Source organism: Manduca sexta, chromosome 17, assembly GCF_014839805.1.
Source record: "Manduca sexta isolate Smith_Timp_Sample1 chromosome 17, JHU_Msex_v1.0, whole genome shotgun sequence".
In the NCBI taxonomy this organism is placed as follows: Eukaryota; Metazoa; Arthropoda; class Insecta; order Lepidoptera; family Sphingidae; genus Manduca; species Manduca sexta.
In genome coordinates this window covers 8,428,802-8,447,679 of record NC_051131.1, presented here as the reverse complement: position 1 = coordinate 8,447,679, position 18,878 = coordinate 8,428,802, and the positions used below count along the sequence as shown (strand labels likewise).

Sequence of the window (18,878 nt, the reverse complement as noted above, 5' to 3'; positions counted from 1 at the left end):
ATGTGATTATTCTTAATCCCCATCCCATTCCGCCCAGCGGAGTGGACTCTTAAGAAATATCCAAATAATTAAATTTCCACACATTCTCAAACAACATTCGCATTCTTAATATTATTATTATTTTATTTACACCTAGTAAAGACTAGTCTACACAATAATGACGTGTTGAAAAAATATTTTCTTTTATTTATCAACGGTTACACGTGCGTATATACGCTTCGTGTACAGTATTTGTTCACGAATATTCTCATGTAATTTTCCTATTGTTATATTTTTATACTTTTTGATAACCTTGTGTCTTTCTGAGCTTGTATGATTAAACATGAGACAGTTATAAATCGTTTCAATTATAAAAGCGTGCATGCAGCGTACATTTTAAGGCCACAAAACGGTGACATTTATTCTAGACAAGCGGCAAAGGTTAAATATTTGCAGTTTCCACGGATTGTTGCTCTATATTAATTATACACATTGCTCATAGTTGTGACTCGCGAATTTTAAGCTGGTTGTTTCATATTTATCTAGTAAAATATTACGTTGCGGTAACTGATGGTTTCTGTGCAGGTTATTACAATACTATATAATTGTAGGTTTTGGAAAGTGTTGTTTTTATATATCGAGGCGTGACTCTTACTGTTACCACCAGGAGATTATCTATGTCTTGCATTAGCGCAAAATATTGTTATAACTTTAGATTTGTTTCGGTCCCACTTAAGAACTTGAGATAGTTGGCCCCAATCTTCGTCTTCGTTAATTGGTTCCACTCACGACCAAGCTATCTCCATTTGACCTTGTCAAAAATCGCTCAAATAATAAAATATAACAGAAAATATATCACTGGACTCATTAAACATTATCTTTAATAGTTTAAATAATTTAAATACTAAAACATTACAATTTCTGTCTTAAAACATAAAGATATTGAAGCGCGATGAAAATATCTCTTAAAATCTTACTATGTTCATTAGAGTAGGTAACATGATATGTCAATTGGCACTCAGATGAGGTCTGGGTACACACAATTTCATTAGAAGGTCCATAAAAGTCCATTAGGCTTCTGCGGCATCGAGTAGGAGAATGCCAAAGGTCGGAGTAGGACCCTTCCCACCTGCGCATAGCTCACCCTCACGTTTCAAGAGACGATTCGGAACGTTAATAATCACGTTGCGTCGTACAAACGGAGAACACATCGCAACATCCATCAATTTATGTTAATTGATACATTAGCTTCAATCGCAGTCATCTCTCTGCGATTAACACCATTATCTCCAATTATTGGCACCAGATATTATAGATACGAGGGTCTGATGTCACCTTTCCCTTTAAATTAATAAACCATTAGACAGTGATTCAGTATAATACCTTCTGAAATAATAAAGTACATTTTACTGATGAAACACATAATTAGATAAGTCCTAAGATGTCTCGCAACTTTTGCTTGAAGATTTGTTTGGAAGTTGTAGTGGAGATCGCTCTTGGTCTACGACATTGAAATAGGTATTAGTGATTTAAATATATTGTATAGAATTATCAAGAGCGTACCAAATTATAAAATATTTATCAGGAACACTTTATATACCACTATACACATTATATAATTATTTTAACCTACCTACTACATAATAGTTTTATAATAACAACATAAAAAAATTACATACTTCTGCCCAAACTGCAAAAATAGACCTTAATAATTTATTTTATGATAGAAATTAAATTAATAAAATGTGCCGTTTTAGTTTAAGGGTCAAGTATATTAGAATTTTATTGATATGTAACAAAACAAAAACCAGTTTATGCTTATATATCAGTAACGGCATTTTTATAATACATTTTGTGGGCATTTTAATGATAACCTCTAATATTTATTTTAAATAATTACATCATTGCGTTTGGATTAGAGTGCATGGATACGTTGAACTTTGACATTGATATTTTAAGTTGGTATCACAGAATGTGAGGACAAAAACAAGTAGACGGGTCAGCCTTTAAATTAAAAAGTCTCAAAGAATATTTTACCAAAGAAATTTGATTTCATGCCAGAGTTTGTTCGTAGATACAAGTCTTCATAAGTATAAGTACTGAAAATAATGTGGTATGGTGTAGTCGTTATGTGTGTTGTTTTATAGAACATGTATCAATTTTACAGTCGATATATTGTCAATTTTGTGTATTATAAACAATTTTTATCACGTTAAAGTAATGGGATATCCATTGTCGAGCTTAAACGTGGTCAACAGCAATCAGAGATCATTTAGTTTCAAATTAGAGAAACAATTTTGAATTTCAAATCTGTTATTTCAGACATAATTCCAGGGGATATGTTGGCATCCAAACTATACCTCTTTATAAATTTAGTACATATTTACAGATTTATTTATTATCATGCAAGAACGACATTTTTATTAGCAGACTTTACACCCATTAAAAAGACAATATTAAATGGCCGGCGTAATATTATTCGTTCAAACTTTGTAGATTGCATTGTTTCGTGATGGCTGATCACGATGATTCTCTCCTGCGCTCTAAGCGCTACTCCCAAGTGATTATGTCCTTTTATTCCGAGTTTGTCACTCGAGCAACGTGACACAAACACTCAACTATTAACATCACAGTCAGATGTCTTTAGTGTAATTACACCGCAGCTTGCATTTAATTCCCTAGCGACAATAGCAAAACGCATTACTTAAACTCAGTTAAATGGTCTTCGAGGTCATCAAACTTGCAAAATAAAACCATGATTTCGCTAAATTATCTTAAACTAATCCATTAATATCTAAATATAAAACTAATCATATTATCCATTCACGTCTTTATTTTAAGCTTTAAATTCAGGTTCTAAATAGACCGCTGATCATAATTATATTCGCGTTGGCAATGATAATAAAAAGGTAATGTCATTTTACGTCTTGACTCTTAGTTTATAGACGTATTGTTATCCGTACGCTATTAAATACAGCCCCGATTAGCGCGTATAGTTGATTTGCTTCAGAGAGACAATATCCCATTCCCTTATAAAACGCTTTGGCAAAATGTCACTACTTCGCATCCAGTTTCCCTTACTGAATGTTACCGCACGGCATTAATCTAATCCCTGAAACAATGTTTTATATCGTAATTTCTCATCCGGGATCGTGTTTCTTGCGTCAAATACGCAAGTGTTTCGAAAATTAATAACAGTCCTGTCATGATTTATTTTGTGTCAACGGCAACCTGTTACTTTGTCGTATTATCCATCTGTCTGTTTCCTCGCGATATTTCTCTGAAATGTATGTGTGCTAACCGCTGCATTTGAATAACGATGTCAGAATTTCGTGTAAAATAGTCAAACATTTTTCCATCTGAATATTATTAGTAAACGTTCGTATTATTCCCACATATGTATGTATATGTACGTCACGCTATAATTAATGTTTTAAAAAAATCTGTTTTCTATTAATAAGAATTGATCACTTCAATAAAATTTAAATCTCTGTTTGCAATTTCCAAAATAACTTTTTCTTAATATGTTATGTAACCGCTGGCGTTAACTTGACCTACTGTCGTCTGTCTTGGTTTTGACACCGGAAGTATTTGTAAAACTGAAAAAAAAAATCATTTTTGTGATAAGTATCCAAACTGCCCCGTTTCCCCAAACATAATGAAATTATTTGTAGAGTTTCTATACCTAAAAACCGGTTGCAATAAATTTGACTGTTTTTATGTCTGTAAGTCCCTCAATCCTAAAGGACTTTTTCTGACGGATATTTAGCGGATGTATAAGAAATAACGTAGAATCTTCGCTTCAAAAATATCTGCACTAAATTGAGGAAATCCGCTTTTATTGAATCTGGAAAGCAACAAAAAAGAGTTTCATAATCATCCGTTTCCAACATAGTTATTAATTATAACGTTTCAAATAAAAGAAATTATAAGGTCAGGGAACTCCCTACGGATATATACCAATAGCACTTAACCGGATTTGTGTATTCGCGTACAGGGCCGTATTCAGTTAGCGACAGCGCTTTATTAAATGCTGGTGTGAAACTCTGGTTTCCGTTCATAGTCTTAAGTCAATATATCAACATCTGTGTTCATAGAGATTGGGCTACTTCAACATTTTGATCAAGTGTTTGGTAAACTACAATGACAGAGATGCAAGTATACATGTCGAGGTTTATTACAGACGGATTTTATGCCAAGTTGCAGCGAGCAATCTTCTGATCAACTCTTGGAAGTAGACAATGCCAGTTACTTGCGTCCAAAGATAGCAAAAGATGAGAATGGTCGTTTGCCACTATTTCCATATTCAACATAATATTCATCTTCAAACTATTCCTTCAATTTAAAGTTTACGCGCTATCGTTTCATAACTTATTCCATGTTTTCTATTAAATCATCGAAATATTATTCGTAAGGAGATAAAAATACATAAAGGCCATAAAGTTATCCCATAAAACCTAAGGAAGCCTTATCCCGAGGCAATTGGCTATTAAAAAATAAATTCAATAATAAATTCAATTTATTATTCCAATTTAAAGTTTTTTCCTAAAACAAATACCCATTAGAAGCGGAAAAATATAAAGACTATCAAAATAATTATTGCGCAGTATCCGAACGATGTGGGCTGTTTACATCACGTGGGCCTGCATACCTATTTTCTAACTCGCACTTACCACCTAATACAGCCCTTTCCTTTATGAGACTTATATACAAAGAATCCAGTAAATATATTTATGACTTAGTTACTACATTCTGCGAATTATCTCGAATGAAAACAAAGATAGTGCAGCGGATAATAATTCTGGGAGCAAGTTGACAAGTAAACATGTAAAGGGTTATCTTGAGCTATTCTTATAATGACTCCAGTGTGCTTTCCACCAGCCATTACATTTGGTAGCTGCAGATCAGTTAGTACGAGTAACTCCTCTCCTTATTCAAGTAAGTATGTTACAAGTTTTAAATATAATACAATTTTTTATCATCTTTTCCAAAACATTCCATATATCCATGAAATATATTTATCAATATATTCTAAATATTGTTAAATAGATGTAATATTGTACAAATAAATAAATACAAAATATTTTTTGCTCTGAAAAAAGGTTTTTCCGAAGCTCATACTCGCATCTTAATAAATATTGAGCATAATTTAAATTATTTCGTCTTTTTCTCTGTCTATGTTAAACTCTTAAACTCTCTCTAAAATGATATTAACGTGATTTTTATCGGCAGATATAATATTTTGCAGAAAATCATTTAGGTTATAATATTTTCCGGGATAGTATTTTTATTTGCGTGGATAGAGCAGCAAAAAACCTACGTTAATTAGTGGTAATTAGAAATTAATGCTAAATACACCATTTTTTATTTTAAAAGCATAGATATAGTTTATTCAATTACGGTTAATACTAATTATCGACAAGATTATGCAAGCAATTTTACGATTAAGTATCTACGGGTGGTTTACAAAGCTCCATGCAATCTTACACTGTTAGATTAGCAAATTAATATTTTAGTGGTTTTAATACTGCGTTATAGAAAATCGACAAATGTAAACAATGTAATTGTAACAAAATAAAAATAAGCTAAATCCTAAATAACATTGTAAAACATTTTGCTTATAAAGATTTTAAACATTATGATAATTACCAAAAATATTTATCCCGCCAACCCTGTGTATGGTACCTTTAATGTTTGCCTTAAATATGACGATTATGAGCAATAATAACAGAAGTTTATAGCGCGTAATTATTGTTTCACAGCCGGGATTAATAGCTGCCGGAAGGTTATCAATTAAGCCGATCACGAATGCAAATTATGAAAACAACATAACTGGCTTATTTTATTCTTAGGTCACAGCGAAGTATTAAGATCCCACTTCTAACTGTACACAAGTTCAGCTTAGACGGCTAATTACCATTCTTATAATTTTACTGTCATTAGAGTATTAACTTCTCCATTTGACTGCGCTAAATGAAGACGGCGGCATTCAGTTCTGACAGACCCAGAGGACAATATCATTCTGGCTATTCATTGTATAAACGAGTTCTTGAAACTCATACACTCCACAAGGCCGCAGTTCCGTCCTCGCCGCGTTCCCCGTCCCCAATTTCTAATAGTTCCGGCCCCCGTGCCGACGAATACGGTAATAATAGTTAGATTGTTTGTTCGCTACGACTACGCGCATCCATAATCGTTGGTGTTTCATCCTCTCCCACTGACCGTCCTGAGCCAAGGTTCGTAAACCGTTACTAGATTGCCCTCAGCATGTACGCTTAATTTTCATGGGTTGCAAGCGCCCACAGCGCTCACCCAAAAGTCCGTTGTGTTTGTATAAGCCGGCCTTGCCAGGTTAACAAATGAAGGATCATGTTAAAAAAAAGTATTAACTTGATAAAATACTGTGAGGTAACCTACTTAATAGGGGGGACGAATTACGTATCAAATAGCGGAACCTCCCCCCTCACCCTTATGCGAAACACGATTATCAAAACAAATGTGAATCACGCAATACCCTTATGTGAACCATGTGGAAAAAAAGAAAACCCTACTTAATACTCCCAGATGAGTATTTTGAAGGTATATGTAGTTCGTCACCTATATGTAGTTCGTACTCCAATTAAACAAAACCCTGTTAGTAGTAGTTAAATTCAGTGTTCAGCAGTCATGGGTCTGTAGTAATAATACAGCTAGTATTATTATAATACTACATTTCTTTTCTCAGAAGCATACTTTTCGCTCGTTCAGAATCACTTCAGGTCTAAGCCTGTTAATATTATAATATTAAAGAGAACATTTCCAAAAAAATGTTTTGCAAAAACATACTAGATAACAGACACACAGTCGGGCCATAAGAGATTGTAAATGAGGCTTTCGTTTCTAAGCAGAGGGTGCGGACCTATGTTGCCAGGTATCTTGATAAGCACGGGACGTCCCGATTTACAGTGTTATGGAGACGTGTCCCGATTTGCACCTGATCGGAACACTAAATGTCCCGATAAATAAAATTTATTAAACTCGTTATTACCTATAAAAAATATAAAGTACGCATCACATCACTATCGCTGGAGGTATACTTTTGTTTTGTTCTGTTACTTAGAGATCTGTGTTTCGATGTTAAAGCATAATTTCAAATCGAAACCAACTTTAGCATGATTTGCAGTAATTGCTTTTTGTGTTCCGATATACTACCCTAAATCCCGATTCGTTATATATACCTCTTGCCCTAATATTTAAACAAATAGGACCTGGCAGTACTAGTGCGAATGTCCAATAGAGAACTAAGGCTAGTGAAACTTTACTTTACTTTTTAAGCAGCATATTATTTACGATAAATCTAGTCTTGCCTTCGTACCGTATTATGCTTGCTGATTTATATTTGTGGTTTTATTACCGTTAATATGAAAATTTACGGTAGTTAGTCCAGAAACATATGCATATTATCATCATCATCATCATCATCATCTCAGCCACAGGAAGTCCACTGCTGAACATAGGCCTCCCCCAAGGATCTCCACGTCGACCTGTTGGAAATGGTATGCATATTATAGTACTCTTCAAATCTATGGTAATTTAAATACAAACCCAAATCGCCCTCATAAATACCTATTTTTACAATTCATGCTCCTCATTTCTCATTCAAAACACGACGGGGCTCGCGTCGTTCATTGGCAAACCGGGAGCTTGGAAATTGTTTTCAGTTATGCTTGAATCATTTAAGGGTTTACCTAATCCCTGAATAAAACAATACTGATTCAGTAAGAATCGAAAATTTTATATGCTATATGGACCCAATTTATTATAATAGACTTTCCAACCTTTTCGTGTGTATTTGAGTCGATTGTAGACATTTATATTCTGATTCGACTATCATCCTCACAATTTTGCTCGGAGTCTATTTGCACAAACTTCAATTAGAAACGGGCCTAAATAAAGATAAGAGGATTTTGCGTAGGTATTATTTCAATAAGATTGCGGAACGATGAATATTGCCTATAGTTAATATTATATCTCAAAGTACGATTATAGAAACATAAAAATGTCCGACTCATTAAATTAAACTGATTAGTCAGTATTTTATAATTCTTTGTTTTTAATTTATTTATCATATTAATTTTCCTTTGTATTTAAAAAAGGATTATTAAATTAGAAGATAACAAGTTTTAATTAGATACTGTGACCGATTATTTACAAAAAACCTACTAACACTTTACCAAACCATTTTTAATTATATAATTATGTTTATGGTTCTGCAACCACAAATAAAATTCAACATCTACGAGTGGTTCCAAAATCACTGCCACTTTGAAAATAGCTGATATTTTTCTGTAGTGCATCGTGACAGTGGATAAGTTATTATATCATTTGTAATAAAAGATATTTAAAGTATATTGCATTGCTTTTACTATTGTAACAACATACTTAATCTGTTCGAGCTTCTTTGTCTTTATTATAATATCTTCATAAGATTTTAGTGAATACAATGGCGTACTTTAGTTTCCATTCAAATTTTATTTTGAATACTTTGGCCACGGCTAAGATTTTTAATATTTTGTTTTCTTTATTTATTTTTTAGAAACAAATCCATATTCATATACGTTAACAGAGGAAAGTAATTTTTAGATGTAAATATATCATGTTAAGGATGAACAAATGGATGGAATTTGCCTCTAAAAATAATGATTAAGAAATTTCTTCAATTTATCATTAAATCACTTCAATAAGAAATGTGGTTAGTGATCAAGCGTTTTTCGAATTACAGAATGAAAGCTGTCGTAGTACTAGTTGTGCTGGCGTGCGCCATGGCGGTGGTGTACGGAGACTTGGTGTGCGGCTCAAACTACTGCAAGCAACACCCTTGCGGCTCGCCCATCGCTCAGTCGAGCTGTCGCTCCCCTTCCGTCTACCGCGCCAAACACGCCGGCAAATGCGCCTGCTGCCCTGCCTGCGTTACTATGCTTGGTAAAACTTTACATCGTATCTATCTTTCTAAATACTTTATTCAACAAGATTTACTCCATAAAGCATACTGCCTATTTACTTCTCAGTTAGTGTGGTAGTAAAGCTATCTCAAGTATTGCTTGAATAGTCTCAACAGATTTGTGGATTGATTGTAATCAGTTTTAACATATACTAACTCCACTTAAGTCACCGTTCAGACAAGCGTAAGACACGCATCTAAAGCTGAACGTGGTCTCATGATGCAATAGTAGCAAAGACCCAATATAATCATAATCCCTTTCTCAAACTTACTGCACCAGAGACCATATTATAATGGTTTTAAAATGTAGCCAACTGAGCAACTGTAATATTTCTCTCGTACCTTTTTCGCTTACTGAGCAATCATTACCCGCTTAGCGTATTCTAGCCGGTTGAGTGAGTACTCTGCATAGGCGACAACATGTTGCCTGTTTACACATCCATGTGGCATTGCATTTGTTCTTACATGACTAGAAGGGGTAAATTGTAGGATTTCAAATCAACTTCTGTGGCTACTCTCGTAGTTGTAAATTTTAATTTTATTAAATAAAATAAACAGCACATTAAACAATGTTTTTCACAAAAATACATTACCTGCTTATGCAATTATTTAAACTTTCAGTTTCTCTGTCTTGCTCTTTCTTTATATACTTATACATATGTATAATATTTTCATTTTTTTTTTATTTTATAAAATCTTTATAGATAGGCTACCTCGGTGATATAGTTGCATGGCGTTAGCAGTACGACATCATTCTGAGGTCCTGGGTTCGAATACCAGATCGGAAAACTTATATTGGCTTTTTCTACTTAATATCAGGTCAGAGCCTGGAATTTATGCCGATATGGTCATAGACTCCTATCGCATTAGGGGAAGGAAGACACAGACGTGAAGTGTGTGCCTTAATTGAACCTCTGCCTACCCTTTGAGGATAAAGGCGTGATGTACGTGTGTGTAAATGCACTTTTGCAGATAGATATCATGTGTTCGATTGTACCAAATCACATTTTATCGAAATCATTATACAATTCTAACATGACATAAAAACGTTCATAAATATTAATAAGTCTTAAATGATATATTTTTTATTAAACATTGTTTATTTATCAGGTGAGAACGCCGCTTGTAAGACCTACAGCAAAGAGCTTGGAGAGACCCCATCCGCCATCTGTCGTGACCCTCTTAAGTGCCTGAACGGTGTCTGTACCAGGGTCGCTCCTAGACACTAAGTACTTACAATTAATAATATAAAATGTTAAATGAAAAATAAAGTAAAAGTCTTAAATAAACTAATACATAACATCCGCCGTAATTAATTGATATTCTTTTCTTTTATATTTACCGTTACATGATTTACCTATAACAGCTTCTATGTATGTTTTATGTTTCTTTGTTTTATGTAACACTAAGTTTTGCTGGCAGCTTCGCCCGCGTTGAAAGCGTTTCCCGATACAAAAGTCCCAAAATCACACTATAGTGATTTATAGCGTCACACGTACGCTGCCAGCGCTTTTTGTACAAAAATCTATTTTTTTCCGTGGAAGCAAATTACTAGGATGAAAAGTATACCTCTTTGGTAATTCAGGATATTACCCAGCTGCATGCCAAATTTGTTCCAAATTTGTTAAACTGATTCTGTGTTTACTTCTGAGAAACATCTATACATCCAAACGTTTTCACAAACTGGCTTTGTTAATAAGAAGTACGATTTAATAATATAATAATCACATATCAATAAACCAGCCCTATATGAAAATGTCCCACTGCTGGGCACGGGCCTCCCCTACTATCCTGAGGGATTATTCATTATTGATTAGGCCTTAGTCCACCACGCTGGCCTAGTGCCGATTGTTATCCTTCACACACCCTCAAAATTCCTATAGAGAACTTCTCGGGTATGTAGGTTTCCTTACGATGTTTTACGTCACCGTTAAAGCAAGCGATAATGCACTAAGAATACACACATGATTTTAGAAAAGCCAGAAGTGTGTGCCCTTGGAATTTGAACTTGCAGACATCCGTCTCGGCAGTACGTCCCACACCCAACTAGGCTATCGCCGCTTGATAAGTAAGATTAAATAATACATAAATATTATAATAAAAATTAATACGCATACAATTTTCAGTAACACTAAATATTATTCTCTAAATACGTCCTAGTAAGTATTGCAATCCGGTAAACCGGATCCGGCGGAAGTTACTGAATTCTGACCTGGCATTTACATAAATACATGCCATACACACATAGTCAGATTTCTTAAAAAATATCTCATTGCTTTATGTATCCTTGGTATAAGAAGCAAGTTTTCAGACTTAATTGGAATTATTGAGATTAAATCCATTTAGAATGCGCATTTGCTAGGTCAAAAGTAGGATTATTTGTAATAAAAATCTTGCTCGCTTATGTATACGCAATTGCCGCTAGCAGCATTTCCAAATGGATACGACCTGGCGACCATCAGAAATACCTATAGCGTATTCCCATTAAAAGGCCTACAACACATCTCTATGCCCCCTGGTATTGCGGATATTCATGGGCGGAGATCACTTACCATCTGGTGAACCGTATGCTTATTTGCCCCGTATAACATACAAAAAAAATAAGTTGCGGTAGTGTTGCAAGGTCCTTTATAAACATATTTATATTACAAAATGAAATTTATCATTTGTCAAAATAAAATTTATTATTGTTATAATTTGAGGGAACTAATCACTGGAGTTAACCGTCTTTCAATAAATATTAATGTAAACTAATATTATCCTACTAATATGATGTATGTATGTAAGTTTGTGGCTCTTTCACAAAAAAATTACTGAACGGATATGAATGAAACTATACAGGAATATTGGTTATATATCAGAATAACATATAGGCTACAATTTATAATGATTTTGTGTAATTTGGTCATAATATAAAGATACATATCGAGTAAGTCGGAAAAAAAATTATCCCGAAAAACTTCACGCGGGCGAAGACGCGAGCAAAAGCTAGTAATATATAATTTACTTGATCTAGATAAAAATAAAGGAATTTTGAAGGTATATGAAGAATACCGATCCGTACTAAACCTACGTGGTGTACTAATGCCTAATCCCTCTGTGTAGTAGAAGAAGCTTGTGCCCAGCGATGGGACAGTATATAATACACGGCAGATATTTTTACTATGATGATAAAAGTTTATTTTTTTCTTTTTAGAGCATTTAGATAAAAGCTAGTTTTTATTTTATTTAATTTTTAAAGCATAACCTAATACCAATACTGAAGACCCTCTAAATAGTAGGAAGCTACATTATTTTAGAGTACTATAGACTTATTTTTATACCTGAAACAATCTTATAGCAAGGTGCAGCCGCGAACAGATTTTCTTACCAATGATATTAAGGAAAAAATTAAAAAGAAGAAATATTAATATGCTAGTTGGAGGTAGCCGCAGAAACAACTGAACGGAGTTCGATTAAAATTTAGCACCAAGTTATGCTATGTCCCGCATTTATTCAATAATTCATTCATCATTCATCGTCATCATAATCAGTCATTACTTATTTAATATTTGAACGAAAAATCTGAATATTTTTATGATTCTAAGACAACCGGTCCCGGGACGGGTATCGTTGGATCGAAATTGGTGCCGGATTGCAAATTCTACGTCCAAGGTAGGTTTAACAATGTGAAATACGCATTACTCTATACCATTAAAACTGAAAAGTCATTGTTAACGACTAATATAATCAAATTTTCTTTTTATGGTAAAAATATCAAATTCAAATGGGACGCTTAGAGGTTCTATGGTATTTCTTTTTCAGTATCTATTAGTATACATATATGTAATTAGGACTTATTTCACGTAAGTATTAATCCTGCATACGTGGACATAAACGTGTAATAAAACTTTGATAAGATCCTAACTAGAATATGCTGTACTGATTGGGAATCCTATCTACGACAAGTATAATGATAGATTAGAAATAGTCGAGAAAAAATTTATGCGCGTTATTAATTATAAATGATTTCGATCAACTGTCCCGTTTGAGCAGTTATTAAATCAACACAAGATGCTTATTCTACAATCCAGACGTTTGCTTATTATTTGACTGTATAGATATAACTAATAAGCTGTGTTGTATAGCAGTAGTGTTGGATTAATTAGCATTAGCATTAATTGTTAGCATGCTAAACCACATTTAGCATTTCACATATTAAATACAGTTGCTAAACTTAGTGAAGTGCCAATTAAACCATGTGTTAGCGTACTTAGCAATAGCAGCGCAAGCATGCGCGGTCTCCTTATCGCCCGCAGGAATAATGATAAATTCCGTGCTAAATGTTAATGCTAATGCTAACGCGACCTGTTTTGAGTGAATAAGAGAGCGAGAAAAAAGGCGCGGGAGGTACGTCGCGCGCAGAGGCTCATAGATTTTTTTATATTTTTGAAAATTATCAAATATTAGGCCGGATAATAATACACACAATAATAATAATAGATATATTATACCCGAATAAAAAATTATAAGTAATTTTATGGAAATCTTGCACATTCTAGTAAGTATAATAATCATTCTATATTCTATAATATACAAATTTATATCATATAATTTTAATAAAATTTACAGAAGGGACATTGGCGTTAAATAAAAAAATTGTACCTTGAGCTTGGTCCGTTGATTGCGTGCGAATTGCTAATTCTTCATTGCGCATTTTAAACTACGAAATATAATTCGGAAATTAAAATTCACATAATTTTAAATTCATGCGTAATATTAACAATTAGAATTAGCATAATTATTTAGCATGCAAAGACATAAAAATTAGCATGCTAATGAAATAAATTCGAAATAGCATTAATTGCCATCACTAGTACCTAGGATTGCTATGCGAAGGGAGGTGCGCGTGCCGAGGCTGTTCCACATGGACACACATGCAGGACCAATGTCGAGGTTCGTGCGCCTACTCGTCGAATCTTCTAAATTTATAATACTCATATCAACAGTGTTGACATTTTCCCTCTTTCAAAGCAAAAATTAAAAAAAAAACAATGTATGACTTACTTTCTACGAATGTATTATAAACTGAATATCACGGGCTTGAGATTTTCTCATACTTGTAACCTATAATAGACGTTTGTTCCTTCTTTGTAAAGTTTTCTGTTAAACTGTGAACAGTAGTGTTGGTTACATATTTATTAATGCAGTACATGCATAATTTACTCTCTACTTATTTAATGTTTAACTGTTTTCTGTATCTCTTGAATAAAATAAAATAAAATAAATAAAATTTCTTAATATCAATATATTAATACTTGAAAAAAAACTTTATACATTGCCCGCAAGGAAGGGTAGATTTGGCGTAATTAAAATTAATATACAGGAGTGCAGAAATTAAATTAAATTTATATAATAATTATACATAACTTTCTTGCTCGCGGCTTCGCCCGTGTAAAAGATTTTACTGGTATAAAAGCCCCGCTACATATTTTCCCGAGATGGAAAGTATGTATAGCCTTTGTCCTTTCCATCTCCGTAGTTTTTGAGTTAATCGCGTTCAGACAGGCAAACAGATGCATCGGGGGACTTATTTCTATAATATATTTTTTAGAACTTTTTAAGAGGAACAATACCGTTATACATGTCTGTTGTGTAACTTTAACCGTTTACGCAACGCTCAGAAGAAATAATTTTTCTCCGTATTTGCAAAATTTTTCATAAATGCTACGCTACTATTGGTCATAGCGTGATGTTATACAGCCTATAAACTTCCTCGATGAATGAGCTATCCAACACTTCAGGAATTTTTCAATTCGCCCGGTACTTCCTGAGATTAGCGCATTCAAACAAACAAACTCTTTAGTTTTATATAATAGTAATGTTGGAATATCCAGAAAACAAGAGTAGATGTAGTGGAAGAATCATTGAGTTCTCTTATAAACATGGCTGTCATAGTCCTTTCTTATCGTGAATTTGCTTGCGAGCAGAAGCCCTTGGTTTAATTGTCGGTGTGGTTTGTGAGTACATACTTGTCTTGTTTAACTATAAGTTTAATTTGTCATCTAGTGTCACTAAAAGTTATTAATTGTTAAATGTGAATAAACGATTTCATGTAAATTCATTTAAGAAAATCAAATAAATAACGATTTCAAGTTCAGCAGTATTTTTTTATTAAATTAAATCTGAGATCTAACAGTATACATAGATATTATTATCAAATTCGTTGATCGAATTCCAACCACTGGACTATTTCTAATAGTAGGATGTAAACTTTATTCACTTTTCACCCTCCACATAACTAATGACGATAATACGGTATGGTATTAAGTTAAGAAACACGCCTCAATTTATTTTCATTTATACGAGTACATTATTTTAGCAACAGGCAGCCTGTCGCTAGCTGCCAAAGATGTTGGCTAACATGAAGTAATACAGCGGATTATCTTCCCACACGGCTGACTATGCGCCGTCCTTGATAAAAAAGCACAACACTTATTATAATAATATTATATTCATTATGAGTTGTTAAATTTGTTGCATTGGCAGGACCGTACCTAGACTTGAATTTAAGGTAGGACGGCTGTGGTTACAGCTAGGGCGGAACTAAAAATGTTACTAAATTTAATCTGGTCAATCGATTTTGGCTTTCTTGACATGTGAACGTGAATAAGTCAGGTTAATGCTTCCGCAATTGTTAGGGTAATATACAGATTGTAACAAAATTCCCTTAAATCTCGAAAGAGGGTTATTCCACCCTTCAATACGAATAACTCTTACTATAGAACCAAATTTCAAATGATGAATTAAAAAACCCGCTGCTCCATATATTTTGAAAGCGTAGTTATGTATAATTTAGTTGATTATTAAGGTAGGGCATTAGTATTTTAAGGTAGGACATGGCCCCACAATGCCCCCCCCCCTCCCTAGCTACGGCCCTGTGCATTGGTCTTATTAGCTTCAGGTTTATCCTTTAAAATTAACACTTGAAATGGGCTATAATGCAATACAATACAAGTCCGATTTCTAAACATATAAATGCTTAAACTGAATCTGAAGCGTCGTCCCGAAATATGTTTAGGTTTATTTGTGTGATTACAATACGTCTATACTAGTGATGTAACGAATGTCATTTTTTGAACATTCGCGAATGCGAATATCTGCTACCGACATTCGCGAATGCGAATGCGAATGTTTAGTTTTTGTTCAAATTTGGCGCCAATTTTCTATGATGATTATCTAAATTTTATTATTATCTAAGATGATAATTATCTAAACATTAGAAAGTTATGTAAAGACTGATAAAAAAAATATAGAAGAATTTGTTTTGTTTCTTTCAATTGCTTTTAATTTCTTAGTTGCTAATGTGTTACAAGTTCTAATGAGAATTACATTTTTAAGCTTTATTAAAGTAAACGAAATAATTTTTGTTTATTTTTAAAGTTTAATATTCCTCTACTCAAGTTTAATTACTAACTTAAAAACATGGTAAAAATAGTTAATTAATTGGTATGTTTTAAGAAAGAGAGGTATTTTTCTTTGAGAGTCTATAATTTTTTGTTTGTTTGTTTAGATTATATCTATAGTTTATTGTAGAAGAATATTGTTTTAGTTTAGATTTTGATTTTATTAACCTACTATTACACACACACAGTATTACGAATATTATCTCGGGAGGGGTATGCAGAGGCGCAACCAGGGCACCCACTTTTCGCCAAGTGTGTTCCGTCTAATAGTGTGACAGGGGCGAGCCTATCGCCGTGTCGGGCACAAATTTCACACTCCGGGCTGATACTGAGCAGAAAAACCCAAATATCACTTTGCCCGATCCGGGATTCGAACCCAGGACCTTAGGGTGCTGCAGTACCGCACATGCAGTAGAACTATGCCACCGAGGCAGTCTACTATTATCCTCAATTTTTTTTTCTGATATTGATATTCGCGAATGCGAATATTCGTTACATCACTAATCTATACTCGATCTGTGTATTTAAAATATTAAGTACATTTAAATATTGCTAATAGCGTACATGTAGACGGTAACCAGCAAAAACGAGTAAGTACTTGCAATATTATAATAATATTTATTTGAAGAAATCGTAATACATCTACTAAGTTTAATAAAGTCATAACTTGCAGACGTGCTTCATTTTAAGCAGCTACAAAACTCATTAACCTTTTAAGTGGGTTTGTTAATATTTTTAACACGTACAAATAAAAAATTGTTTTGCCATATTTAGATAAGGTAAAATGGTGGTACCATGTTATACTATACACGTTGTTTATTAGCTATTTACTTCAAATAAACTACTTCAAATTGCTTTTAAATGCTATTTCTATTTCACCAACATTAATACTAGATACTCAATTGAGATATTTGGGGACGATTTACACTCTCGTCCTTAGTATAAAAAAATGTTTAAGAATCGGGCTTGCTCTGTATGGTACGGCACATTAGGTGCGTAAGGCCTAATCGTACTTGATTGATTCCATTAAAGGTAACATTAATTATTTTACTGATGAATAAATAAAACAAGGTCCCCTTTCTGTCTGTCTGTATGTTATCGATTTTCTCAAAACCTACTTACCGGATTTTTATGAATTTTGGTATTGAGATAGTTTAAGACCTTGGAAAGTTTATATGCTACTTTCTATCCCAAGAAAATATATAGCGGGACTTTTATCCTGGAAAACTCCTTCACGTGGGCGAAGGCGTGAGCAAAAGCTAGTTAATGTATAAAAAGCAACGGTGTATTCAAGCACATTTTTGTAGGTTTTGTTCGTGACACAACACGAATTGTAGGGAATTCTAGCACAGGTTCATTCGATGAACCTACTACGATCATCAAAACAAATTAAAAATGGAGTCAAATTTAGTTTAGATTTTAAAATTTAAAATAGGTTCGTATTATATCGGGTACCATACATAACATTTTATTACATTTTATTGAGGGTGGCTGAGAATGTAACTTGGGTTACCTACTTCTGAAAAAATATCCGTGTAAAACAAATAGGGAGTTGAATAAATTACTTACGGCAATTATCTGGCGGCAGTTTTAGAAACTTAATATAGGAAATTCACCCTTATCTCCACCATGTAATGAACATATTTCTTATGAAACATAAACAGGCGAATTTGACAGTAAACAATCAAAAAGGGAAAGGGGGTTTATCACGATACTTAGGTTAAGTAGAAAAATAATGTTTCATAATAACAAGCCTCATGCCCTTATAGCAACCATTATAATTACCTACCTACGTAATTATAATTGTACATAGAAGTTCCTATTTTTATTTAAGTCACGACATTTATTTCATCAAGGACTCATTGTTATTGTGAACCTCAGTACGTACTACAACGTTATTAACTCAATTATACTTTACATTTTCAAAAGGCGTTGTACCCAGGTCCGCCTGTAAATGGAGTGTAAAATCCCTTATACTTGTAAAAATCCCACGTATTTAAAAGTATCCTCGATATGATCTACTTGTCTTTAAAATTTTACTTTAATACAAAAAAACATGGAAACGTCTACGCTAACTTTTGTATTTATCAAATAGTTCTAAGATTATATAAAACGGACATTAGAAGATTCTCATACAAAAATTTTGCGCTTATAACTAATTATATAGTTTAATGTCTTTGGTATTTATACTGTAAACAGGTAACCTCTTTACTTTAGCCGCGTGCTGGTTGCCGACCAATTTTTAAATTAATTTAGCTTAGCTCGAATGGCTGTACAATATATATAGCTTAGCTCAGGCTATACATAGTCTGCGGTCTGTACACAAGTATGAAATAATATATTAGAAATGCGAGGTAAATTAAAATAATTTAGTTTTGTTTTCGGTCTACAACTCGCATTACCATCATTTAAACTAAGCTTAATAATTGCTATAGTTATAACTAGGTCAATAAAAGTCGCTCTAGTTAAGGTTG

At 33.4% G+C, this 18,878-nt stretch overlaps 1 protein-coding gene and 1 long non-coding RNA gene across 2 annotated transcripts; one reads left to right on the top strand and one right to left on the bottom strand.

The window, feature by feature from the left end:
• Nucleotides 1-838: 838 nt before the first annotated feature.
• On the bottom strand, nt 839-5,726 carry LOC115443157. The gene is made up of 4 exons (XR_003938591.2): nt 5,629-5,726; nt 3,665-3,826; nt 1,659-3,578; nt 839-1,320 (listed from the first exon to the last, which is right to left on the bottom strand). It is a non-coding gene; the product is annotated as an uncharacterized LOC115443157 (long non-coding RNA).
• Nucleotides 4,769-10,279, top strand: LOC115443156 (fungal protease inhibitor-1). The gene is made up of 3 exons (XM_030168437.2): nt 4,769-4,917; nt 8,741-8,940; nt 10,070-10,279. Exons 2-3 carry the CDS (start codon nt 8,742-8,744, stop codon nt 10,186-10,188), a joined length of 318 nt encoding a protein of 105 aa, XP_030024297.1. The 5' UTR covers nt 4,769-4,917; nt 8,741; the 3' UTR covers nt 10,189-10,279.
• Nucleotides 10,280-18,878: the final 8,599 nt, after the last annotated feature.

Coding starts and splice junctions, on each gene's coding strand:
- LOC115443156 (XM_030168437.2), top strand. CDS start 8,742: ATGAAAGCTGTCGTAGTACTAGTTGTGCTGGCGTGCGCCATGGCGGTG. Junction 8,941..10,069: donor TGCCTGCGTTACTATGCTTG/GTAAAACTTTAC, acceptor TTTATTTATCAG/GTGAGAACGCCGCTTGTAAG.